At 40.1% G+C, this 26879-nt stretch overlaps 1 protein-coding gene across 1 annotated transcript in view; it reads right to left on the reverse strand.

Annotated features, from left to right (window-relative positions):
* Positions 1 to 26879, reverse strand: part of LOC124590493 (myosin-I heavy chain) — a 219827-nt gene that overhangs the window by 14839 nt on the left and 178109 nt on the right. The window contains exons 27-31 of the mRNA XM_047131657.1: positions 25248 to 25456; positions 11615 to 11913; positions 10585 to 10792; positions 9843 to 10147; positions 5215 to 5454 (exon numbers count right to left, since the gene is read on the reverse strand). Coding sequence (XP_046987613.1) covers positions 5215 to 5454; positions 9843 to 10147; positions 10585 to 10792; positions 11615 to 11913; positions 25248 to 25456 — 1261 coding nt within the window. The remainder of the gene's footprint in view (positions 1 to 5214; positions 5455 to 9842; positions 10148 to 10584; positions 10793 to 11614; positions 11914 to 25247; positions 25457 to 26879) is intronic.

Raw genomic sequence — 26879 nt, forward strand, 5'->3', positions numbered from 1 at the left:
ATATAGTAATATTGACACATGACACTGTCTCTTAACTTTAAGCATGGATTAATTAATATAAAGATGCAAATATTTTCTTCACATGCCTAGACCATATCTGACCATACTCAGTACAGGATATGTGGATAGGTCATATTTATTTATTTATTTATTTTTTGTCTGCTGTTGAGCTATCCTTTATGTTGTACTGCATCTTCGCAGACTTGCACCTACACTATGTAATCAAAAGTATCCGGACACCCCCAAAAACATACATTTTTCGTATTAGGTGCATTGTGCTGCTACCTACTGCCAGATACTGCATATCAGTGACCTCAGTAGTCATAGACATCATGAGAGAGCAGAATGGGGTGCTCCATGGAACTCACAGACTTTGAACGTGATAAGGTGATTGGGTGTCACTTGTGTCATACGCCTGTACCCAAAATTACCAAACTCATAAACATCCCTAGGTCCACTGTTTCCGATGTTATAGTGAAGTGGAAACATGAAGGGACACGTACAGCACAAAAACGTGCAGGCCGAGCTTGTCTGTTGACTGACAGAGACAGCCGACAGTTGAAAAGGCTCATAATGTGCAATAGGCAGACATCTGTCCAGACCATCACACAGGAATTCCAAACTGCATCAGGATCCACTGCAAGTACTATGACAGTTAGGCAGGAGGTGAGAAATCTTGGATTTCATGGTCGAACGACTGCTCATAAGCCACACATCATGCCAGTTAATGCCAAACGATGCATTGCTTGGTGTGAGAAGTGTAAACATTGGACGATTGAACAGTGGAAAATTGTTGTGTGCAGTGACAAATCACGGTACACAATGTGGAGATCCGATGCCAAGGTGTGGGTATGGCCAAGGTCTAGTGAACGTCATCTGCCAGCGTGTGTAGTGGCAACAGTAAAATTTGGAGGTGGTGATGTTACGGTGTGCTCATGTTTCTCATGGAGTGGGCTTGCACCCCTTATTGTTTTGTGTGGCACTATCACAGCACAGGTCTACATTGTTGTTTTAAGCAACTTCTTGCTTCCCACTGTTGAAGAGCTATTTGGGGATGGCGATTGCACCTTTCAACGTTATCAAGCACCTGTTCATAATGCACAGCCTGTGGTGGAGTGGTTACACGACAATAACATCCCTGTAATGAACTGGCCTGCACAGAGTCCTGACCTGAATCCTATAGAACACCTTTGGGATGTTTTGGAATGCCAACTTCGTACCAGGCCTCACTATCAATATCAATACTTCTCCTCAGGGTGGCACTCCGTAAAGAATGGGTTGCCATTCCCCAAGAAACCTTCCAGCACCTGATTGAATGTATGCCTGCGAGAGTGGCAGCTGTCATGAAGGCTAAGGGTGGGCCAACACCATACTGAATTCGAGTATTACCAATGGAGGGCACCACGAACTTGTAAGTCATTTTCAGCCAGGTGTCCTGATACTTTTGATGACATAGTGTATCTTTTTGGTATGGTATGACATGTTATATGATCTGGGTGTGCCTTTTAAAGGGGAAGGTCAGTACATTGTAGCGACCCTAACATTTGTTTCTCTGTCCCCTAGTTGACTTTGCAACCTTAATGTCTGTGACATTTGCTGACATTATATTATATTACTGGCTGGGTTTTTAACTGGCTTCACAAAGTGCACAGAGGTTGGTGCATGTTCTTGTCTTATACTGTTACAACCTTTTGTGGCATTACACAGCATTTCATGTTAGTTCCATACCGATATTGCATGTTTTGCTGCATGACATACACTGAGGTGACAAAAGTCATGGAACGGCAATACACACATTTACACATAGTGGAAGTATTGCGTACACAAGACATAAAAAGGTAGCACATTGGCGGAACCGTCATTTGTACTCAGGTGATTCATGTGAAATGATTTCTGACATGATTATGGCTGCAACATGGGAATTAACAGACTTTGAACATGGAATAGTAGTTGGACCTAGACGTATGGGACATTCCATTTCATAAACTGTTAGGAAATTCAATATTCCGAGATTCATGGTGTCAAGAGTGTGCCAAGAATACCAAATTTCATGCATTACCTCACACCACTGACAAAGCAGTGGCCCAAGGCCTTCACTTAACAACTGAGAGCTGCAGCATTTGCATAGAGTTGACAGTGCTGACAGACAACCAACACTGCATGAAATAACTGCAGAAATCAATGTGGGGTGTGTGACAAATGCATCCATTAGGACAGCGAGGCAAAATTTGATATTAATGGGTTAAGGCAGCAGAAGACTGACACATGTGCCTTAGCTAACAGTATGACATCATCTGCAATGCCTCTCCTAGGCTAGTGACCATAACAGATGAAACCTAGAGAACTGGAAAAATGGGGCTTGATCAGATGAGTCCCAATTTCAGTTAACAGGAGCTGTTGGTAGGTTCTAGTGTGGCACATACCCCATGACACCATGGACCTAGGTTGTCAACAAGGCACTGTGCAAGCTGATGGTGTCTCCATGATGGTGTGGGCTGTATTTACATGCAATGGACTGGGTCCACTGCTTATGTGTGGTTACCTGGAGACCATGTGCAGCCATTCATGGACTTCATGTTCGCAAACAATGATGGCATTTTTATCAATGACAGTACACCATGTCATCCAGCCACAACTGTTCGCGATTGGTTTGAAGAATGTTCTGGACAATTCAAGCGAATGATTTGGCCTGGCAGATCACACGACGTGAATCCCACGAGCATTTATGGAACATAATGGGAGGTCAGTTTGTGCACAAAATCTTGCTCCAGCAACACTTTCGCAGTTGTGGATAGCTATAGAGGCAGCGTGGGTCAATATTTCTGCAGGGGATTTCCAACAACTTGTTGAGTCCATGTCACATTGACTTGCTGCACTACACAAGCGAAAGGAGGTCAGACATGATATTAGGGGGTCTCCTATGAACTTTGTCAGTTCAGTGTAAGTATTATCTTCACATGTCCAGTCCATAATTGACTCTATTCAATACAGGATATATGGATAGGTGTGATATATTTTTGTGCTGTTTTGTGGTTGTTGTGTTTTGCAGTTGTTGACTGCTTTGTCTGGGTAGAATTAGGGGATTAAATACACATTATTAGATATAATATGATTTGCATCGGTATCTAATTCCTTGGTACAGTGTTGGATAGAGATGAAGTTTTTTCACCTTTGCTATAACTGATAGCTTATCTTATGATCTATGGATAATACATGTTATGTGGATACATACTATTAGTTCCTGACATTTATGCGAGTTAGATAGTAGTGCTTGTTTGATATTTGTTTTAGGGCAGTAAACAATATGTGGATGCATTCATACATGAATGTTGTTCACCCAAATAGTATCTTGTGTGGGTTTTTCATAAATTCTGTGTATGTTATGACATAGGTGGTTTCCTACATTTGGTCTTTTGATACATTTTGGACACTCAATTTATGAATATGATGTAAGTATAACCCTCTTTGGTTTGCACCTCAGCATTTCATAGCTTTGACATGTCATTCTGACATGCTCAGATAGTGTTGATGCTGTTCTTTTGCATGGACTGCTTGCACATAGATGCATATTTCTTTGGTTTACTTACTGGTTTACTATTGTCATTTCTTTTGTACATCTATCTTTTCTACAAATTTTTGTAGATTGGTGAGTTACGTCAGGATTTTGCAGGTCAGAGTATCATCCAACTGACCAGTTTTTAATCATGGAATATTTAATTTATTTATTAGGTACATTAGTGCAACATATAGAGTGGAAATTTGTTATGGTATACTATACATAATTCTATTTCAGGTATCATCAAACAATGAAAATTCCAGGATGGAATGTAACAACAATATGAAAGGGGTAGTTGCTACTCACTGTAACAAGAAGGTAATGGGAATGTAGGATGTATCGCAGGGAGAGTTTCCACCTGCACAATTCAGAAAAGCTTGTATTGGGAAGGCTCCACATGGCACAGGCAGTGAAGCAGTCAATGAAATGAAGAATGTCGTGTTGGGCCACATGTTCAGCAACAGGGTAGTCCAGTTGTTTCTTGGCCACAGTTTGTCAGCAGCCACTCATGTGGACACAAAAGCATGTTGGTTGTCACGCCCACATAGAATGCAGCACATTGGTTGCAGCTTAGCTTGTAGATCATGTGACTGATTTCACAGGCAGCCCTGCCTTTGATGAGATAGGTAATTTTTGTGACCGGACTGGAGTAGGTGGTAGGAGGATGTATGGAACAGTTCTTACATCTAGGTCTATTACAGGGATACGGACCAAGAGGTACGAGTTTGGGAGCAGGGGTTGTGTAGCGATGGAAGAGTATATTGTTTATGTTGGGTGGACAGCAGGACACCACTGTGGATGGGATGGGAAGGATAGTGGGCATGACAATTTCCATTTCAGGGCACGATGAGAGGTAGTCAGAACCCTGGCAGAGAATGTAATTCATTTGCTCAAATCTGTGTGGTACTGCGTTAGGAGGGGAATGCTCCTCTGTCATCAGAAGGTGACTCTTTGGGAGGTGGTGGGTGACTGGAAAGATAAGGCCCAAGAGATTTGTTTTTGAACAAGGCTGGGAGGGTAATTACGGTCTGTAAAGAGCTCAGAGAGACCCTCAGTATATTTTAAGAGTATAACCGCTCCTCACTGCAGATGCAATGGCCGTGGGTGCCTAGGCTGTATGGAAGAGACTTCTTGGTATGGAACGGGTGGAAGCTGTCGAAGTGGAGGTATTGCTGGTCAATAGTGGGTTTGATATGGATGCAACCATCTTTGGGGTGGAGGTCAACATTTGGGAAGGTGGCCTGTTGGGTTGAGTGGGACCAGGTGAAGTGAATGGGGGAGAATTTGCTGAGGTTCTGGAGGAATGTCACCTGCAAGTAAGTGATTTCCCATTCTCTACAAGCCACTAATTGTGTGGTGGAGGATGCTTCTGGTACCATTAATTGATCCCCACTTCCCAGAGAGTAATACACTTCTTACCATGAACATATGTTCTTAAATCAGTGGATAATCTGGCACATTAAGTAATCAATTTTTTAACTTAATATGTTAATTTTTAAGCAGATTTGATTGATTATACCCATTTGTTGTGCCAAATACAGATAACAATTAACTAAAAGTTTCTACCAGTTATTATACTACTGAGTTGTTAAAAGGGTATGGGCCACTTTGCTGAGCTGATAATGCCGTAACACAGCCAAAATGAGAAAAGAACATACCATAACATTAAAAATAGTAGCTCTGTGCAATGGCCAACTTTGTATAAGGTTCAGGAAAGCCTTCTTGGCTTCTGCTGGTCCCATTCCATGTAAGCTCTGGTGATGCTGTGCCACTGCCTCGCATGGTATGTTAGGCACAAAGCGTGGTGGCAAACAGTGGGATGCCGTGTGTCTATAGTCCATCACCGTATCTCCACAATCCCCCATCTCCAGTTGTGCTTGGAGTGCTGTCAGCATAACCTACAACATACATATTTCAAACAGAAGATGTCTATTAAAGATTAGCCATCAAAATATATGCAGCGATATCAAAACAGACAACAGAACTAGATTTTGTAAGCTGAGCTAGTCTGTCATGTTTTTCCATATAAAACTAATTCTGCAGACTTTAAAAGATCTTGGAAAAGTGTGTGTGAAGTATGGTAATAACAAAATTTCATTTCAACTTGTGCATTATATTACTTTATTGGTAAAACTCAGCCCACAAAAGGTAAGGTCCCATTCCAGTACATGATTTTGCCATCAAGCATACAAGTTTTACTTGTCGGGAAGATTAATACATGTTACTCTCCCCTCATCCTCACAACGGGTATCTCTCATCTGAGTAATCTGCTCTTCCTTTTTAACATTCTGAACCTATCTCTCTGAAACATAGGACAGTATACATACTTTTATATGTGTGTATTGACAGTGTTGGACTCTTGGCTTTTGAAAGTACTGGTCAACAATTCTATATCATAATTTTAAAGGTTAATTCCTTTCCCATGTAAAGGCAGATGTTCGTACATCAAAATGAACAAGGAGTTATCATCATCAGGTTGCTGCTCTAACAAGTAGAACAGTCAACCTTTGGGATAATTTGATCACAAGTCTGTACTAAACACTGTCCTGTTGAATATAGCTTGCCCATGGCTCACCTGACAAGAGAAGCATCTCATCAAAGCAGTTACAGATAATTCAGGAATGGAACCCAACTCATAGCATTATTAATTTTATTTTTAAAACACATTTAAGCAACAATGTAAGGTCTAATGTAACCACAGTAAAAGTGAAAATCAACCAAAAAATGTGTTCTGGGCTCATGTGTCCCACTTCTAAACTGCAATTGGAACTATCATGTTACTCAGCGACTGTAGCAATGTGTGTTTACAACAAGGAATATGCAGGAGCTAATAGGCTTAACAATCTGCTTTCTTAACAATCTGCTTTTATAAGTTTGTAATTTTATTAATTAATATTTCATGAAACTACTTGAATGTAGTAAATAACGGAAAAGTGAGTTAACACAGCAGCTACTGAATGAATAAATAACATCCATTAAAGCCATCACCTTCTCGAATGGCAAAGCTCAACATATAGGTGATGGGACTTCCGTGTTCATGGCTTGAAAAATATAATTTCATGATTAACAGGCTGCAGTGGAGGAGGTGTGGGGTAAGGGGGGAGGGGGGGCAATTTGACAGGTCTACATGTACCTTCAAAATAGGCAACACAGTGAGCTCTGGCACTTGAGGAAGAATTACAACTGATCTGCAATCGGCTTCTACAACGCAACTCACTGAAACATCAAGCAAAAAGTTAATTTAATCTGAGCAGAGAATAATTTGTTGTTCTCTCTCCAGATCTGACATAGAATTAATGTATTTATTTCACTACATAGGGCTACAGTAGCAGCTGGTTAGATAACCAAGTCCTGCTGTATTGTCAAGTGAATGTTTAGTGTACCTGGCACATCCTTTGTGATGAAGAATATAAATGTGGATTTAATTATACTGGAGTACCAAAGAAACAGATATTGGCATGTGTATTCAAATAAAGAGATATATAAACAGGAAGAATACGACAGTGTGTTTGGCAATGCCTCTATAAGACAACTAGGGTCTGGCGCAGTTGTTAGATTGGTTACTGCTGCTACAATGGCAGGTTATCAAGATTTAAGTGAGTTTGAAGGTGGTGTTATAGTCGGTGCACAAGCAATGGGACACAGCATCTCGAAGGTAGTGATGAGGTGAGGATATTCCCGCAGTACACTACTGGCCACTAAAATTGCTACACCAAGCAGAAATGCAGATGATAAACGGGTATTCATTGGAGAAATATATTATACTAGAACTGACATGTGATTACATTTTCACGCAATTTGGGTGCCTAGATCCTGAGAAATCAGTACCCAGAACGACCACCTCTGGCTGTAATAACGACCTTGATACGCCTGGGCATTGAGTCAAACAGAGCTTGGATGGCAGGTACAGGTACAGCTGCCCATGCAGCTTCAACACCATACCACAATTCATCAAGAATAGTGACTGGCATATTGTGACAAGCCAGTTGCTTGGCCACCATTGACCAGACGTTTTCAATTGGTGAGAGATCTGGAAAATGTGCTGGCCAGGGCAGCAGTCGAACATTTTCTGTATCCGGAAAGGCCCGTACAGGACCTGCAACATGTGGTCGTGAATTATCCTGCTGAAATGTAGGGTTTCGCAGGGATCGAAATGTAACATCCACTGTTCAAAGTGCCGTCAATGTGAACAAGAAGTGACCGAGACGTGTAGCCAATGGCACCCCATACCATGACACCGGGTGATACGCCAGTATGGCGATGACGAATACATGCTTCCAATGTGCATTCACCATGATGTCGCCAAACACGGATGCGACCATCATGATGCTGTAAACAGAACCTGGATTCATCCAAAAAAATGATGTTTTGCCATTCATGCACCCAGGTTCGTCATTGAGCACACCATCGCCGGCGCTCCTGTCTGTGATGCAGTGTCAAGGGTAACCGCAACCATGGTCTCCAAGCTGATAGTTCATGCTGCTGCAAACATCGTCTAACTTTTCATGCAGATGGTTGTTGTCTTGCAAATGTCCCCATCTGTTGACTCAGAGATCGAGACATGGCTGCATGATCCATTACAGCCATACGGATAAGATGCCTGTCATCTCGACTGCAAGTGATACAAGGCTGTTGGGATCCAGCATGGTGTTCCGTATTACCCTCCTGAACCCATCGATTCTATATTCTGCTAACAGTCATTGGATCTCGATTAATGTGAGCAGCAATGTCGTGATATGATAAACCGCAATCGCGATAGGCTACAATCTGACCTTTATCAAAGTCGGAAACGTGATGGTACGCATTTCTCCTCCTTACACGAGGCATCACAACAACGTTTCACCAGGCAACGCCGGTCAACTGCTGTTTGTGTATGAGAAATCAGTTGGAAACTTTCCTCATGTCAGCATGTTGTAGGTGTAGCCACCGGTGCCAACCTTGTTTGAATGCTCTGAAAAGCTAATCATTTGCATATCACAGCATCTTCTTCCTGTTGGTTAAATTTCACATCTGTAGCACATCATCTTCATGGTGTAGCAATTTTAATGGCCAGTAGTGTAAAACATCAAATCTCTGATGTTGCTGTGACTGCAAAAAGTTCCTGCAAGAATGGGACCAATGATGAATGAAGAGAATTCTTCAATGTAACAGGAGTTCTACCCTTCAGCAAACTGCTGCAGATTTCAATGCTGGACCATCAACAAGTGTCAGTGAACGAACCATTCAAAGAAACATGATCGATATGGGCTTTCGGAGCCAAAGGCCCACTCGTGTACCCTTGATGGCTGCTTGACACAAAGCTTTACACCTCGCCTGGACCCGTCAACATGGACGTTGAACTGTCGATGACTGGAAACCTGTTGCATGGTCAAACGAATCTTGTTTCAAATTGTATAGAGTGGATAGATGTGTACGGGTATGGAGACAACCTCATGAATCCATGGACATTGCATCAGAAGGGGGCTGTTCAAGCTGGTGGAGGGTCTGTAATGGTGTGGGGCACGTGCAGTTGGAGTGATGTGGGATCGCTGATATGTCTAGATATGACTCTCACACATGAATGTATGTAAGCATCCTCTCTGATCACATACATCCATTCATGTCCACTGTGCATTTTGACTGACTTGGGCAATTTCATTAGGACAATGCAACACCCCACACATCCAGAATTGCTACAGAGTGGCATCAGGAATGCTCTTCTGAATTTAAATACTTCCGCTGGCCACCAAACTCCCCAGACTTGAAAATTATCAGGCATATCTGGGCTGTCTTGCAATGTGCTGTTCAGAAGAGATCTCCACCCTCTTGTACTCTTACGGATTTATGGACAGCCCTGCAAGATTCGTGGTGTCAATTCCCTCTACCACTATTTCAGACATTAGTCAAATCCCTGCCATGTTGTGTTATGGCACTTCTATGTGCTCGCGGGGACCCTACACAATATTAGGCAGATGTACAAGTTTCTCTGGCTCTTCAGTGTATTTAGCCCACATGTAAGTGAAATAGAGATGTCCTCTAACAAGAAGATTCTCAATCATGAACATAAAATCACAGCATCTGATGATGAGCTTTGACATTTAAAACTGGTGACTGCAAAAATAGATGTCATTTAAAGCAACTGCTTTCTATAGTTACACAAAAATAAATTATATACTTAAGGAACATTGAACAAGTGTTTGGAATATGTAATATCACTGCACCCAATGCACAAGGTGACTCCTTAACATTCTCATGATCAGCACACAAGGGGCATTGTTTTCCACAAGGCAAGGAGTAGCAGACTTACAGCTTCTTTCTCTGTGACTGGAAATCGATCAGCACGAAGACTGTGTAGAACTTGATGGTACAGCAACTCTTTTTCAACAGGATCATCCAAGTCCATGTATTCATCAAGAAACAGGTGTTTTTTGAATAGGAACAAGTGTTGTTGTGGACGCCGAGCACCTTTCATGCTACCTGTGCCAGATGCTACCTGACTTGCTGCTGCATTTGCTGTTCTGTATCGTTCCCATTTTGACATAACATCTGCTACTTTTTCTTCCGGCATGAGGCTCCGTTCTGATGAACCAAGTACTTCATATATGGCATATCCTGAAATGAAAGAAATTTCTGTGTACTGGTTCAAAACAAAAAAAGCTTTTCTGGAGTTTCAGAATGCCTCAGAAAACACATCTAATCTTCTAACAAGATTTTTTTTTTTTTTTTAAATTATGACAAACATATGGTGGTCTCTGAAAATCTCAGATTTGAGCAGAAAGTATCTAGCCTTTGATCAAGTTAGCCAAAGTGTTCCCTGAACTGTCTGACCATATGTCAATTTTTAGCTTTTGACTTATCTGTAATAGCACATAGTGTCATTCTAAAATTATTGGCAGGTGTTTTGTTCCTACAAACATCAATTTTCTTACTTTACTTCTGTCATAAAAGGATGATACAGTAGTTGCAGGACTAAGAGGGTGTGAAATATTAATCACAAAAATTATAGACTTTTAATGTGAAGATGACACACAATTAGAACCAAAACTCACCCATTGCTGTTTCTCGAAGGCCAATTTTATTTTTAACAATTTCCATGACATCCCTTGCAGTGGCAGAGGGGTGAAATTCAACTGCATGGTATTGGCCATCCATAAAATGAAAACGTGCATATATGGGCCTCCGGTTAATTGTACACAGTACTTCTTCTCGAGAAGGTGGCCACTGGCGACGACGTGTTCCTTGGGTTTTATGGAGACACTGGGAACAGAAAGACCACATAATTTCACAAAATTATAATATTGCCATACACAGTTTATACCACAGAAAATAAGATTTGCATCAACGTCACACTCAAACCTCTGTAGTGCCATGTGTCCAGAGAACCCAATCTAGAAATGTTAAATTCACACAAAGAAAGAGGGAATTGTTAGTACTTACTTTCAAGAAACACTTGTTTCTAGAACAGCTTAAAAATACATAATATAGTACTTCAATTTTATAAACTATAGCTTTGAGAATAAATAAAGAAGTTTGTTGGAAGCAGCAGTTTATTCAGAAACAAGGTTAAGAAGAAACAATGAACTGCACAGAACAAGGCTAACAAGAAACAAAAGGAACAAAGTCCTTTTTAATTTAATTATTTAGTAGTTTTGTTACTTCTCTTTGGCCATCTTTCTTTACGTGAATTTAACATTTCTATTGAGCAGTGTTTTATCCAAATCATTAACTTAAGAAACAATACTACTTTGTTAAGTGTATTGAGTAGCACTACCTTCAGTATTAGAGCTTAACGTTAGAAGAGATTTTTCAAATGCTACAAGTGCTCTTTAAATCAGCCCAGTTTTTCAAACAGGGGTTGACGAAGTCAGTTGGTTCCACCGGTCTGACTAAAAAACTGTACAATCCAATAAGAATCACACAGACTGAAGTGCACACAATAAAATTACCTCGTTTAAAGCTTTTGAAATATTCTGAGGGCAAAACACAATAGTTTTAATCTCATATACACACAACACAGTAAAATCTCCTGTGAAAAAATAAAATCATCTAAAACTCAGTACTTTTTTTAATTAAGCTCACCTTTTCAGCAAATCGTGCATACTTCCCTTCCTCTGTGATATAATCAGATGCACATCTACGGAGATGAGCAGCAAGATATTTGCGTACTGGTTTGCTTGGTGGAAGAATAACTGAACAAGCAAGTGAAAGCAGTGCCCAGTGTCGTAAATTAACCCTTGAGTTAGGATCAGGATGGTCTGTAGTTTGCTTGATCAACTGCAAGTACAGTTCTACAAGTAAACTATCTTTACGCATACATCGTTCCATCACCACCTGCATTTGCCTGATGTGGTCATCTTCCATATTCCGAACTGCATCACCTGAGAAGTCAAAAATAGTTAAGTTCTTGGTATGTTTATTACAGTATCAACTCAAAAACTTTGCTATTTGCATCAAATAAAAATTCAGTTGATAAAACCAAAAAATTACAAGTGGACAGAATGATTGGACAATACTTGCCAGTATAAGCTGAATTTCCAAAACCTGTCAATATACACATTAAAAAGTAGATAACAGCTCTCAGAACTGTTAGTTCCTACGTCAAAGAGGAACAAGGGACAGTTTGGGGAAAGACGGAAAGAAAGATGTTCAACTTCCCGCTCAAATTCTTAATTCACCATTGACCATGTACTGTGGAATAGTGTTTATAAGTGATAGCATGTTACAAGTGTAAGTGAAAATATCAAAAATTACACGTACAAATTAAATATTGTATAATAACCAGTTATATAGCTTTAAAATTAGAATCTTAAAAATTAATTTCAACATTAAAAGTATCAAAGAATTCTTTTATACTCCAGAATGGATTGTCAGCCAGCCAGTTAAAGAGTTTATTTTGAGACTGTTTAAAGTTGTGGTCAGAGCAGAATGTGATAATTTATTATATGTCTTCAAACAATTCACTTTCTCGTCTTTGTCAGTCTTTCCCCAGATACGTTAATACTCAATTTGCCTCTGGTGTCACAATAATGAATTTCTCTCTAGTACCAAAATCTGTTATTTTTTACAATGTGGATTAACAAGAAATGGGTATAACGATTTAAAACTGTCAATATTTTGACCTTAGTAAACACAGGACAGCAATGCTCTTTGGGGCCAACCTTATAAATTATTCATAGTACCTTTTTCTGTATAAGTAGAGCATTTCTGATAAGACAAGAGTGTCCAAACAACAACATTCTCTAAGGTATTTATGACTGAAAAATTCTAAAGTAAGCTATTCTTAGATATTCCTTGCTAACTATATAACTAAATTTCTGCATGAGATGTATTTGCAGACACAGTTGATGTGGGGTTCCCAGTTCAGTTTCAAGTTGATACATATTTCTACAACTTTTACAGAGTTTGATTCAACTTCTTTAGACAGCCTAAGAATAAAGTGTTGGGTTTTCTCTGGACTACACACTAGTCTGTTAGGTAGAAACCAACTGACAGCTAATGCAAAAGGCATTATGCATATTCTGATGTAAATCTGATACTTCTTGATCTGTAGTTAGTAATGTCACAAAAAATAACTGAATGAGTCCCAACAAAATGTAGAAAACCATTAACTGCTACAATGAAGAGGAATGGTGAAAGGAAAGAACCTCGAGTACACCAGGTGTGACTTCCTTTAGAAAAAAATGCCAATCTTTAACTAACACAAAATGTCTCCTATTTTTTAAATAAAAGTTAATTATTTCTAATGGTGAGTTATTTATTCCATAAAACTGCAGTTTAGCATATAAAATGTCAAAAGAAATACAATCAAAAGGCTTATTTAAGTCACACAATGTGAGCGACACTGTATTCTGTATTTCAAATGCTGTTAATGTCTGATCTAAAATTTCAATGACAGCGGAGGTAGTATCTTTCCCTTCTCATAAACCATGTTGTCTATTGCAGAGAAGGCATGTTTTAATATATAGGAACAACAGATAATGAACGGTAGTTTTGGGGGAACTGCTTCTCACCATTTTTGAATACTGATACAACTTTTGAAATTTTGAGGTGATCCTGTAGAAGTCCAAATTCTAAGCATTTATTAATGATGAAAGTGAGTGGTTTGCAAATAATATACACTGAAGAGCCTAAGAAACTGGTACACCTGCCTAATATTGTGTAGGGCCCCCACGAGCATGCAGAAGTGCCACAACGCGATGAGGCTTGGACTCCACAGATGTCTGAAGTAGTGCTGGTGGGAACTGACATCATGAATCCCACAGGGTTGTCCATGAATCCATAAGAGTACGAGGGGGCAGAGATCTCTCCTGAACAGCACATTGCACAGCATCCCAGACAGGGATGTCTAGGGAGTTTGGTGGCCAGCGGAAGTGTTTAAACTTAGAAGTGTGTTCCTGGAGCCACTCTGTAGCAATTCTGGATGTGTGAGGTGTCACACTGACCTGCTGGAATTTCCCAAGTCCGTCAGAATGCACAATGGGCATGCATGGACACAGGTGATCAGACAGGGCGCTTGCATACACGTCACCTGTCAGAGTTGTATCGAGACGAATCAGGGGTCCCACATCACTGTAACTGCACATGCCCCACACCATTACAGAGCCTCCACCAGCTTGAATAGTCCCTTGCTGACATGCAGGGTCTCTGGACTCATGAGGTTGTCTCCATACCCGTACATGTCCATCTGCTCAATAAAATTTGAAACGAGACTCATCCGACCAGGGAACATGTTTCCAGTCACCAACAGTTCAATGTCAGTGCTGACGGGCCCAGGCAGGGCATAAAGCTTTGTGTCATGCAGTCATTAAGAGTACACGAGTGGGCCTCCAGCTCCGGAAGCTCATATCGATGGTGTTTCATTGAATAGTTTGCACGCTGACACTTGTTGATGGCCTGGCATTGAAATCTGCAGCAATTTGCAGAAGGGTTGCACTTCTATCACACTGTATGATTCTCTTCAGTCACTGTTGGTCCTGTTCTTGCATGATCTTTTTCTGGCCACAGCAGTGTAGGAGATTTGATGTTTTACCAGATTCCTGATATTCACAGTACATTTGTGAAATAATCGTACAGGAAAATTACCACTTCATCGCTACTTCAGAGATGCTGTGACCCATCAATCATGGGCCGACTATAGCACCATGTTCAAACTCACAAAAGTCTTGATAACCTGCCATTGCAGCAGCAGTAATCAATGTAACAACTGCACCAGACACTTGTTGTCTTATATAGACACTGCTGACTGCAGCACCATATTCTGTATTTGAATATGCATGCCTATACCACTTTCTTTGGCGCTTCAGTGTATAATCTCCTTTCTATTATGTAGTCAGATAGCCAACTTTCAGAATTTGAGAATTTTGATACAGCTTTTAAACTGTCTGTGTGTGTAACGAGATCCCAATGGAATTCTTTTGCATTCAAGGAATCTGTTTAACAGTTGCACATGTGTCTGACTGAAAAAAAATTGTCTCAGTTAATGTACTGAAGTAGTTAAGTATTTATTTAGGTTCTCTGCATCAGTCTGAATTTTTGTTGAGTTTGGTCAGTAATGTGTTGTGTTACATTGTCTCAAGTTGCCCTGCAACTGTTGGGGGTTTCTATGAGGAACTGATGCCCTCAGCAGTTTTGTCCCTTAGGAATTCACACACATTTGAACATTCCTATGTATTTCTCAGAAATTTTTATAAAACTTGTCACTCTGCTCTGTACCACATTTATAATTATTTTTATACATTTAATGTGAACATGGATTTTAGTGACAGCTGTCAAAGTGGAGGCACTGTTGCTAGCTGGTGTGCTTGATGTGAACAGATGTACTTATGGAGCAACCTGAGAGGTGGATATCAGCATCTAGGTAGGTGGCTCATTGAGTTGAGAAAGAACGAATGATGTACTGATTGAATGAATGGATGACTGCAAGAGAAGGACTCAGCTGGAGTCTGAGTCACCTGCCCCGTCTTTCCAATCTTACCCAATATATTCCTCTTTCCTCTCTGAGGAAGGAACTAATGTGTGCAAGAGATTGATATTTTCAACTTTTTAATGTATCTATTGGCAGCACTTGAAATTGCACCTACTGATTGTAAGTATGGCTCAACCAGGCTGTTTTCTTGTAAGAAAACTACAGTATGTTTTGCATAAATTAGATCAGCAAACATGAAGAATACTAATACATATCCGGAGGGCATCCAGTGACATTTGGTGACAAAGGAAGATAGAGCAAAACCGTTCTAGCAACAAACTTAAAAAAAAGCAACATGTTCCACAACATATTTCATTGAGCTCAACATAATACCAAAGGCAGTGAGAATTTTGGCTTCAGGCATAATTAATAAACTCAGTTATCAAGTTCACAACCAAAAATTGGTGAAATTAAGTAAAACAACTGTATGGCATTAATGGCCGTGAGTCCTCCCTTTTGGAATTTCAGCCACTGAGTTGCAAATCTTTTCAGTTGATGCCACATTTGGTGACCTGTTTGGCAGTCAGACATGCTGACCACTCCCCAAAGGCAGTGTACACAAAAACTTGGTAAATTATTCTAATGCATCCTTTTAATGTAAAGCTTCACTGTGGGATATATGAATTTTCAACCAACCTTCACCAGGTTTCAACAGTCCCTCCCCTTGACCTCACAACCGGTTGGCCCACTCGTCCTGTGGTCTGACTGACCTACCCTTCCTTTTCAACCTTCCCCAACCTGTACACCTTTTCTCATCACTTCTGAAAGCCAGTATACTGTTGTATTTTTATATGTGACTATTAGCACTACTGAAGTTTAATGTCCTGAAGTTAAGTTATGACCAGAAATTCTGGCTCTTAATTTTATAATTTTCTTGAGTGAATTCTTTTTTTTTTTTTTTTTTTTTTAAATATTGTTTATGTGGTACATTTCCCCATAACCCAATACAGTTCAAAAGGAATAGTGATGTATTAAGGTTGACTTTGGCACAAAAAGGCGTGCACAAAGAAGCAAAAAATTTTTTGATCATCTATCCAATGATCCAAGTTGTAAATGGTCAGCTTGTAGCTGTACTCACACATGAATGTAAGATGACTCACTCCATTCCTCTGCAATAAATCATACAAATTACCCATAGAACTAATTAACTAATGAACTAACTACATCAAACACATGAAATGGTAACAATTTGGTTCATAAATGTGAGAAATAAGAAAAAATATCAGTCACTGTGGAAGCACATACGTGTATCATTACACTAATGCTAACATATTTGTCATGGGAGATATAAAATGGAATGAGCATATAAGGATGACAGTATGGAACGTGAATGGTTGGCTTCAGTGTTTGGGAGAATTTTAGGAAAGTTTAGTTCACCTATAAGGAGACAGCATACAGAACACAATCTTGATTACTGCTCGAGGGTGTGGGATTCCGACCAGGTCAGATTAGAGGAAGACATTGAAACAATTCAATGGCGTGCTGCTAGATTTGTATCCAGCATGCAAGTACTGCGGAGATGCTTCGTGAATTCAAATGGAAATCCCTGGATAGAAGATGATATTCTTTTGACGATGCACTGTTGAGAAAATTTACAGAACCAGCAATGAGGCTGACTGCAAAACAATTCTGCTGCTGCCAACATACACTTTGCCTAAGAACCAAAAATATAAGATAAGAGATATTAGGGCTTGTACAGAGGCATACAGGCATTTGTTTTTCCCTCGTTCCATTTGTGAATGGAACAGGAGGGAAATGTAGTGCTACACGGTTCCCTACACCATACACCGTACAGTGACTTGCAGAGCATGTATGTAGATGTAAACGTAGAAATTCAACAACCTTCCTTTATTTCACCAGCCCAGTTGCATGCTTTTTTAGGGTGACTGGTTCTGATAAGTATTTTACTATCTTCAAATCTATGAATAAAACTAAATACCTACTTTCTAATAAAGAGAAAAGTATCACTGATAATTTTTCCTTTTAACTATGTAGAACACTACTGGTTTGCAACTGTGAAAAATAGTTTAAATACATAATGAGAGTGGGTAGGGGTGAAGAGTGAGGAGTGGGGAAAGAATGTGACAATGTGGCGTAGGCTAGGGAAGAGAACACAGTAAGTAGTAGAAGTGGATGACATCTGTGTAACAGATTTATATAAGAGATAGGCTTACAATGAAATTATAAAAGATGGAAATCAAGTTGATATATGAAAAGTGTAAATCAATAAAGTATAAAATTGTAAAATATATAAAACAGTAAAATTATAGAAGTGGAGTTATGTGAAGTGACTAAAATTGCAGAAAGCAGCATGTGACATATATAGTTGATTCCATTTACATCCTCATGCTGGCACTGCTCAGCAAGCAGGTTTTTCAGTGTGCATGGAAGCCAGTCTTAATGCTGGCCTGCAACTAGAATGGAGCATGAGCCAACACATCACTGCTGTCTTCTCTCAGTCAGACTTTGAAGGCTTCTTTCAGCCCTCTACCTTGACCCAGTCCCTTTATCAATAAAAGCCTCACTTATTGAGAGAAGATATTGGTGGTGTGTCTGCTCATGCTCAATCCTAGCAACCATCCAGAAACAGACTGGCTTCCAAAACATCACAAAACCTGTTTGCTCTACACCACTGAGCAGAAGCGAATGTAATTAACTCAAAATATGATTGCTGTTTTCTGTAATTTTTGTTACTTCATATAATTTCACTTATACAATTTTACTGTTTGATAAGTTTTAAATTTTGCACTTCCGTTGTTTACACTTTTAATATTGTAGCATTAATTGCATTTACATAACTTCTCCATTTTATAAATTTACTGTAAGTCTATCTCTCTTACACAAATTACATACTAATATCAAACACTGGAAAGTTTTGGATGGAGTGATGACAATGTTATGAAAAGGATAGACTACCATTCACTATATAGTGGAGACACAGAGTTACAGACAGGTGCAATGAAAAAACTGCTTTTGGCAAAAAAGCATTCTTTTGACGTAAGAAACATATTGGCCAGAGACAGAGGTCATATGTGTGTCAGTTGTGCTTGTGTGAATGTGTGTGTCTGTTTTCTACTTCGGAAAAAGGCATTTTGACCAAAAGCTTAAATGTTTAGCAGTCTTTTCATTGTGCTTATTTGCAACTCAATGTCTTCTCTGTATCGTGGGTAGCAGCCTGTAGTTTACATAGTAACATAATTGTTACTGAATGTAAATCCATTACACTTATGTCATGCATACCATTTCTTTTCCATGTCATCCATCCCATTCCTTTTCCCTGCATTCTCTCCCTATCCCACATCCCCCCCTCAGTTACTGCAGTCCACTGTTGCAAACAACAGTATTTAGATGTGTAGTTCTGTATGGAAGTGACAGGTTAATTACACAACTACCTAGAAAAATGCGATACTTATCTGTAATAATTATCTACCTATTGCAAAGCAATGGCAAATAGGTATTTTGTTCTTTACATCATTTTAATATTTAGATCTGAAAATGATTAAATACTGATTGAAACTAGTCATCACAAAAATTAATGTACAGCTGAGACAGAAATAAATGATAAATGTTTAACATAAATATTTTTGTCCAGTGTGCCAGTGCCCTCATCAAGCAAACAAGACAGAAGTTTCAAACCATAACAGTTTTTATCATATGTAAATAAAGGAAAGGCAACAGGCAACTGCTTGATTAGAGCAGGCTGACGCGTTGTGCATAGACACACGTAACAGACAACCGTGTTCACTGGTTTTGTAGCTCTTGGTCTTTTTCTAGTAGAAAGAACACACATTCACAAACAGAGACAACCAAACACATGCTACTGCAGCCATGACAATACTGATTATTGATTATTGTTGCCTGGACTAACAGATGAAGCGAAGGTGTACAAAGGACACACGAGGCAAGGAGGGGGGGGGGGGGGGGGCAGTGTATTGTGAGGCAGGAATGGGAAAGACAGATGACTCAGCAGTTGTACAAAAGGATGGAAGGAGTTCTGAGGGGGTAGAGAATATAAGAGATATAGAAAAAGGGAGAGGGAAAAAGAAAGGAAGGTGGAAACAGAGAGGAAGACAGGGAGGGAAGAGAGACGAAGCGGTGTGTATGACCATAGATAAGGAACGGGAAGAGATAAGATGATGCAGTGGGAAACAGCTTAGCAGAGAAATTATGTTACAATAGTAATTAATTGTTCAACACAACCTGCTTGTTGGTAGCATTTTATTTTACTGAAATGGTTTCGGACATTGCCCATTGTCAATGGTATCTTCATGTTCTCTAGCATGTACCAATGACAATATTTTGCAATATTCATGTAGTGATATGAATCCATAAATCATATATACAAACACATATAACCAGTATAAGAATTTTTTAGTTGAGTAAAATAAAATACTACCAACAAGCAGCTTCTGTCGAACAGTTAATTACTGCTATGACATATTTACAATTTCTACAGGCTGCAGAGCACCAAACATAAAAGACAAGCTTAGCAGAGTTTTATGCCAGGAGATTGTGAGAATGCACTATGTGCTGTAGAGAGAATTCCCACATGCATAGTCCAGAGATACTTTTGCTGGAAGGGAATATGCAGATAGCATGCTTAGTGAAGTAGCTTTGAAGTCATCTGTGTTGTGGTATGTGGCCACAGTTTGGCAGTGGCTGTTCATGAAAGTAGACAGTTGGTTACCTATTATGCCCACATAGAATGCTGCTCAATAATAACAGTATACAGAACTGTTAACACTTTCATGGGCACTTGTTGACAAACTGCCTGTTGGCTTCTGTCTCAGGTTCTTCGGCCGATGCTTGTCTGATGATTATTCTGACATTTTGTTAGCACAAGTCACTGGCATTGTCAAATCTTTACCCTCCATTGAGGGTGGTGGACTGTAGCCAACCTCATGGCTGCAGATTATATGTACTTGGTGCACCACTTCCCAAGGACTTTTCCATGGTCATTTCCAGTGTAGTTCTCCTCTTTCTACCTGCAATAATTGTTTTCTACAGCACAGAAATCCAGGATCAGTTTATCTCAAGGCTTTCTTCTCTCTTGTTGAAGCTATCCTCATGTTTGTGTACTTCTATAGCTTCTCTGAACAAGTGGGTGTGTTAGATCTTCTCTACAGACAGAACGTCTGTGTTGGCAAATTATACTATGTGGTTGGTCTCACACAGCGTGTGCTCTGCCACGGCCTATTTTTCCACCTGCCCCAACCTGCAATGTTGCTTATGTTCTGTGATCCTGGTGTTGATAGATCATCTACTCATTCCAACATAACTTTTCTGGATGTGCATGGTACGTGGTGTATTTCCAACATTTGCAAGTGCGTACCTTTTCTCCTTTGCAATCTGAGACACTCTTTGATCTTCTTTGTCAGTTTGTAAATAGTCTTTACTCTCTCTTTGTGCAATATATGGCTGATTCTGTCCATCACTCTGGGAATGTATGGCAGAAAGGCTGTACCCTACATTTCTTTTTCTGATGTTGCACTTCACTGACTGTTTGACTCTGTTATAATTCTAATATAACTGGTGGAATACCCATTGCTCTTCAGAACACTTTCCAGGCATTGTATTTCACAATTGTGGTGCTGTGACTCACTTATTGACCTTGCTCATGTTACAACCACATTAATCATGCCTCTTTTCTGGCTCAGACGGTGATTTAACAGTCTGTGTGGGTATCGGACCATGTGTGTCAGTTATCGATAGACATTGTGTCCCAGGTTTTCACCATCCGGTTTGACCATTACATCTAGAAATGGTAGTTTTTTGACCTTTTCTACTTCAATTGTCAATTTTATGTTGGCATGGAGGCTGTTCAAGTGTCTTAGCAAGTCACCGAGCTGTTCCTCACCATGGCTCCACACAACACAGATATCATCGACATATCTGTACCACACTTTAGGTTTACAAGGTGCCAAGTCCAGTGCCTGTGCTTCAAAATGTTCCATGAAGAAGTTGGCCACTACTGGGCTAAGAGAATGCCTTCCAGCTGTTCGTAGAAGTTGCCATTCGAAGTGAATTAGCTTGTGGTGAGACTTGTGAGAAAGAGCTTGGTGATGTCTTCTGGAAATTGTACCCGATGTGCTCTAGAGAGTCACTGAGTAGCATTTTAGTAGACAAAGAAACAACATCAAAGCTGACCAGGATGTTGTTTGGTGCAAGTTTTAGTTTTTTCAGCTTCTCATTGAAATGTTCTGAGTCCTTTAGGTGCATGTCAGTCTTCCCCACACGTGGCTGGACCAAGTGTTTCGGTAGTTTATATGTCGGCGAGCCAGGAGTGCTAACAATCTCTGGAGAACATCAGTCCATTTCGCCAGAGAGTCACTGAGTGGCACTTTGCTAAACAAAGAAACAACATCAAAGCTGACCAGGATGTCATTTGGTGCAATTTTTACTTTCTTCAGCTTCTCAGTGAAATGTACTGAATGCTTTAGATACGTGTCAGTCCTTCCCACGTGCAGCTGGAGCAGAGAGACCAAGAGTTTTGCCAGTTTATACATCAGTGAGCCAGGAGTGCTGAGAATCTCTAGAGCACATCAGTTCCATTTTCCTGCAAGATATAACCAAGCTCTCTCATGCATGACTCACCATGAGCTATTTCACATGGAAGGGTAGCTTCTATGAACAGCTGGACGGTGTTGCCATGGGTAGTCTCTTAGTCCAGTGGTAGCCAACTTCTTCATGGAACATTCTGAAGCACAGGCATTGGACTTGACACCTTGTAAACCTAATGTGTGGTATAGATATGCCGATGATATCTGTGTTATGTGGAGCCATGGTGAGAAGCAGCTCGGTGACTTGCTAAGACACTTGAACAGCCTCCATGTCAACATAAAATTGATCTTGGAAGTAGAAAAGGTCAAACAACTAACATTTCTAGATGTGATGGTCACAAGGGATGGTGAAAACCTGGGACACAGTGTGTATCAAAAACTGACACACATGGACCAATAGCTGCACAAACTGTCAAATCACCACCCGAGCCAGAAAAGAGGCATGATTAATATGATCTTAACATGAGTAAGATGAATATGTGAGCTGCAGCACTTTAGGTGTGAAATACGACACTTGGAAAGCGTTCTGAGGAGCAACAGGTATTCCACCAGTTATATTAGAAGTATAACACAATCAAACACTCGGCAAAGTGACACACCAGAAAAATAAATATTGGGTATGGCATTTCTGCCATACATTCCCAGAATGATGGACAGAATGAGCCATATATTGCACAAAGACTATTTACAAACTGACAACGAAGATCAACGAGTGTATCAGATTGCAAAGGAAAAAAGAGACCCACTTGCAATGTCGGAAATATACCACATACCACGTACATGCAGGAAAGTTGTGTTGGAATGACCAGACGATCAATCAACACCAGGATCACAGAACATAAGCAACATTGCAGGTTGGGGCAGGTGGAGAAATCAGCCGTGGCAGAGCACACGCTGTGTGAGGCCGACCACATAGTAAAATTCACCGACATGGACATTCTGGCTGTAGAGAAGAGTTATCACACCCACTTGTTCAACAAGAAAGAAGAAAGTCTCAAGGTAAGTGGATCCTGGATTCCCGTGCTGCAGCGAACAACAGCAAGAGGAGAACTACACTGGAAATGATCACTGAGAAGCCCTCTGACATTGGCGTGCCAGGTACATATAATCTGCAGTTGTGAGCTTGGCTCCAGTCCACCACCAGCACTGGCCGAAGAACCTGAGACAGAACCCAACAGGTAGTTAACCACAGTACAGTTGATATATAACATGGCTGCTTTCACACACAATGTCAGAGGAAGACATGGCTTGGTAGGTCTATTTATGGATGAGTTGGATAAGACATTGTCTGTATAAAGGCTCTGGTAGTATTACTGGTATATTTTGACAATTCCTGTTCTCCACTGCAGATGCAATGGACACACAATGACCAGGAATGGATGACAGCTTTAGAGTGGAGGTACTGTTGATGGTTGGTGCACTTGATATGAACAGGTGTATTTACAGGCTATTCAGACGGCTCCATAAATATGTTTGCTCATATCAAGAGCACCAATCACCAACAGTACCTCCAGTTTGACAGCTGTCACTTGTTCCATGTCAAAAAGCCTATGCCTTAAGCTTCGCCAAGCACAGATGCCGCATCTGTAGTCGAAAGCAGGAATTGTCGAAATATAACAATAACCATACCAGGCCCTTAATGACAGACAATAACCCATCCTGCTCACCCATAAACAAATACCCCGTATCGTTCCCTTCTCTGAGACTAGTAAACCTGCTAATCAACCACTGAACAGCACTCTTCTAATCACCCAGTATCACCCTGGCCTTGCAAATGTCCAACACATCCTTCACCTGAGCTTCGTCTAACTCTCGGTGTGCCGAGATGAGGGATATCCTACCCAAAATCCCACTCACATCACCCAAAGTAGAGTTCCACTGCCCATCCATCCTACAGACCAACCTTGATCATCCCTGTTCTATCCTGCACCCAAACCAGCATGTTATGGGTTATTCCCTTGTAGACAACCCAGGTGCAAGAGATGTGCCATATCATGGACTGCAGTCCAGTCACAAGTTTGTCCTACCCTATACAAGGTAAAGTCAGGTGTGAAAGAAGCCATGTTATACACAAGCTATGCTGCAATTACTGTGTAGCATTCTATGAGGGCGTGACAGGTAACCAACTGTCCACTAGCATGAACTGCCACTACAAAACTATGATCAGTCACAAACTTGACCATCCAGTGGCCGAACATACTGCACATCATAACACAAATGACTTTAAGAGCTGCATGTGACATTTGGATACTCTCTTCCAGCACAAGTTTCTCTGAACTACACAGATGGGGATTCTCACTCCATATCCTGGATTCTCACAATCCCCCTGGCCTAAGCTTCGACTAATCTGTTTCCCACTGATCTCACTTTCCCTTTTTTCTTATCTCTTCTGTCATTGTCCGTGCTATTCCTTCCCCATCCGTTGTACAATTTATGATAAAATGGACCAATAACAAAATCAATCAATCAATCAATCATATCATGTACTGCCTTCTCCCACCAGTTTTCCATCCTCCACTCACCAATGCAAGTATTTTCTATCTATCTCTCTTCTCCCCTTCCCCCTTTCCACATCTCCCCCTCCCCTTCTCCCTCTCCATCTCCACCTTCCTCTCTTTTGCCCCCCCCCCCTTTCTATATCTCTTATATGTTCTATCCCCACAGCATTCCTTTCGTTTTGTTGTGCAGCAGCTTAGTTATCTGTTTTTCCTCCTCCTGTCTCACACTACTCCATTACCTCCTTCTTGCCTTGTGTGTCCTTCCCTACCTCATCCCCACATCCATCAACCCTAGCAACTGCTCTTAATAATTGATAATCGATAATCAGTGTCACTATGGCCACGTTAGTGTGCATTTGGGGGTCAGTGTGGTTTAGTGTGTAAATGTGTGTACTTTCTACTTAAAAAAGGGTCACAGTTCGGAACATAGTCTTCTGTTATGAATGTCTACACAACGCACAAAAGTCTGATATTGGTGACTGATTGCCTTCCCCTTATTTTACATATTGTTCCCTCCAGGAATTTCCATTATTTCATCATAGTTTATAACCCAGCAAAATGTTCAATAATATGTTTAATTTATTGTTTGTATGGTGCACACTATGTAATATGTGCGTTAAAAATAAAATGTGTGGTTTCATACATTTTACAGTTGTATTTATTAATACATGTATGAAAACTATCTTTACCATTCTGACTTAGCCCTGCATAGGCTAATATAAGATTAAATATCTGGATTGCTACTGTCTCTTCAGATTCAGGCATCTTGCTCAGGCTCTGAGGTATGGGCTGACGACTAAATGCCCAATATGCATAAGGAAAACCTTTGTAGGTTTCTCCATGTTCTGCAGTTGAACCATGTTCCTGTCGTAATTTTTCAAGACGATGTTTACTTAACCTGTTGAGACAAATGGAATTCAAATTAACAAAATCAAGCTAAAATCAATTACACTCAACATATGCCACAATGGGAAATGTTTTCATAATAACATATTAATACTCATTACTTAGCTGCACTAATCAACCAGGAACTCAAGTAAAGGTAAAATATTTGTGAGAAATATTATATACACACATGGCTTGCCATTAAATATAGATAATACCATAATTACACCAGCTATCTGTTTCACTAGTATTTGTATTACACCCATAGTTTTCATTTGCCGTAAGTGCACTGTTCTGTGTAAATTTAAAATCATGGTTTATAAAAGAAATGTTCCAACACATCTTGGTGTTTGTCATATTCTATTTATTTACTTTTTTAACATCGCTTCACAAGAATGTATTGATGGCTAAAAGGCTAATAACCCCCTCCCCACCCCATCCTCTCCCCAAATGTGTTTCCAGAAGCTGTTTACATATTACCACTTTCTCACAACCATTCCCATAAATAGGTGTGTCTTAACCCCTCAGCCCCCACAGTTTACTTCTAGATAATAAGCCATTTGTGTTCTATGTTTGATTGAAATTCCTCCATGAATCCAGAGTTATGCTTCCACGTTGCTCCCTTCCCTCCTCACCCTCTGTCATCCCCCTACCCTACCCTCCAATTATTACTGTATCCCTAGTACTGTCAGGGCATCCTAGTCCCACTGTATCTCCCCCTACCCCCCCCCCCCCCCCTTCCCCCAAAGAAAAATACACTTGACATTAAATTATGAGCTTTCTGGTGTTGAGGTATGTGCCATCACACCACCCAGTACCTAGGTCTGCCAGTATATGTCAGGTTAGTCATTCTTTTCCAGACTTTTGAAAATCACTGCAATGTATTCGAGTTACGAACAGATCCATTACGCACGCTGTATGTGTTTGCACTCCAGTCAGACAGCAGCCTGTATAGATTTTGTGCTTATGAGCGTGTAATGAGCTTTCACCTGACAAAGGAACCTTATGGATTGACCATAAGCAATTTTCTTTATGTATATTTATTGGTAATCAGTTTCCTAAAGCAGTGCCACACCATTTTAAAGAAGTAAAAATTGAAAAAGTTACCTCTAAAAAGGAGATGATTTCTAGCTCTGTTATGTACAAAACAGTTCACTCAAGTCAAACTCATGCTTGTAGCTGAACGAGTAGCACTGCAGTCTGGTAATCAGAGAGTCTCACGTTCAGATCTCCTACATGGAAAATATCTTTTCTTTTTTTTAACTTTTATTGAAAAACTCAATATTTTCTCTCAAGTAGAAATTATAATAAACAAATACTGAACTATAATTTTCTATTGAAAATAACATCATATTATTTTCAATTACGGGTTAGATGAAACAAATTAAAATTTGAGAGAGACATGTGAAATGACTTATGTATATCAAAAATAATCC

The sequence above is a fragment of the Schistocerca americana genome, chromosome 1 (assembly GCF_021461395.2).
Source record: "Schistocerca americana isolate TAMUIC-IGC-003095 chromosome 1, iqSchAmer2.1, whole genome shotgun sequence".
In the NCBI taxonomy this organism is placed as follows: domain Eukaryota; kingdom Metazoa; phylum Arthropoda; class Insecta; order Orthoptera; family Acrididae; genus Schistocerca; species Schistocerca americana.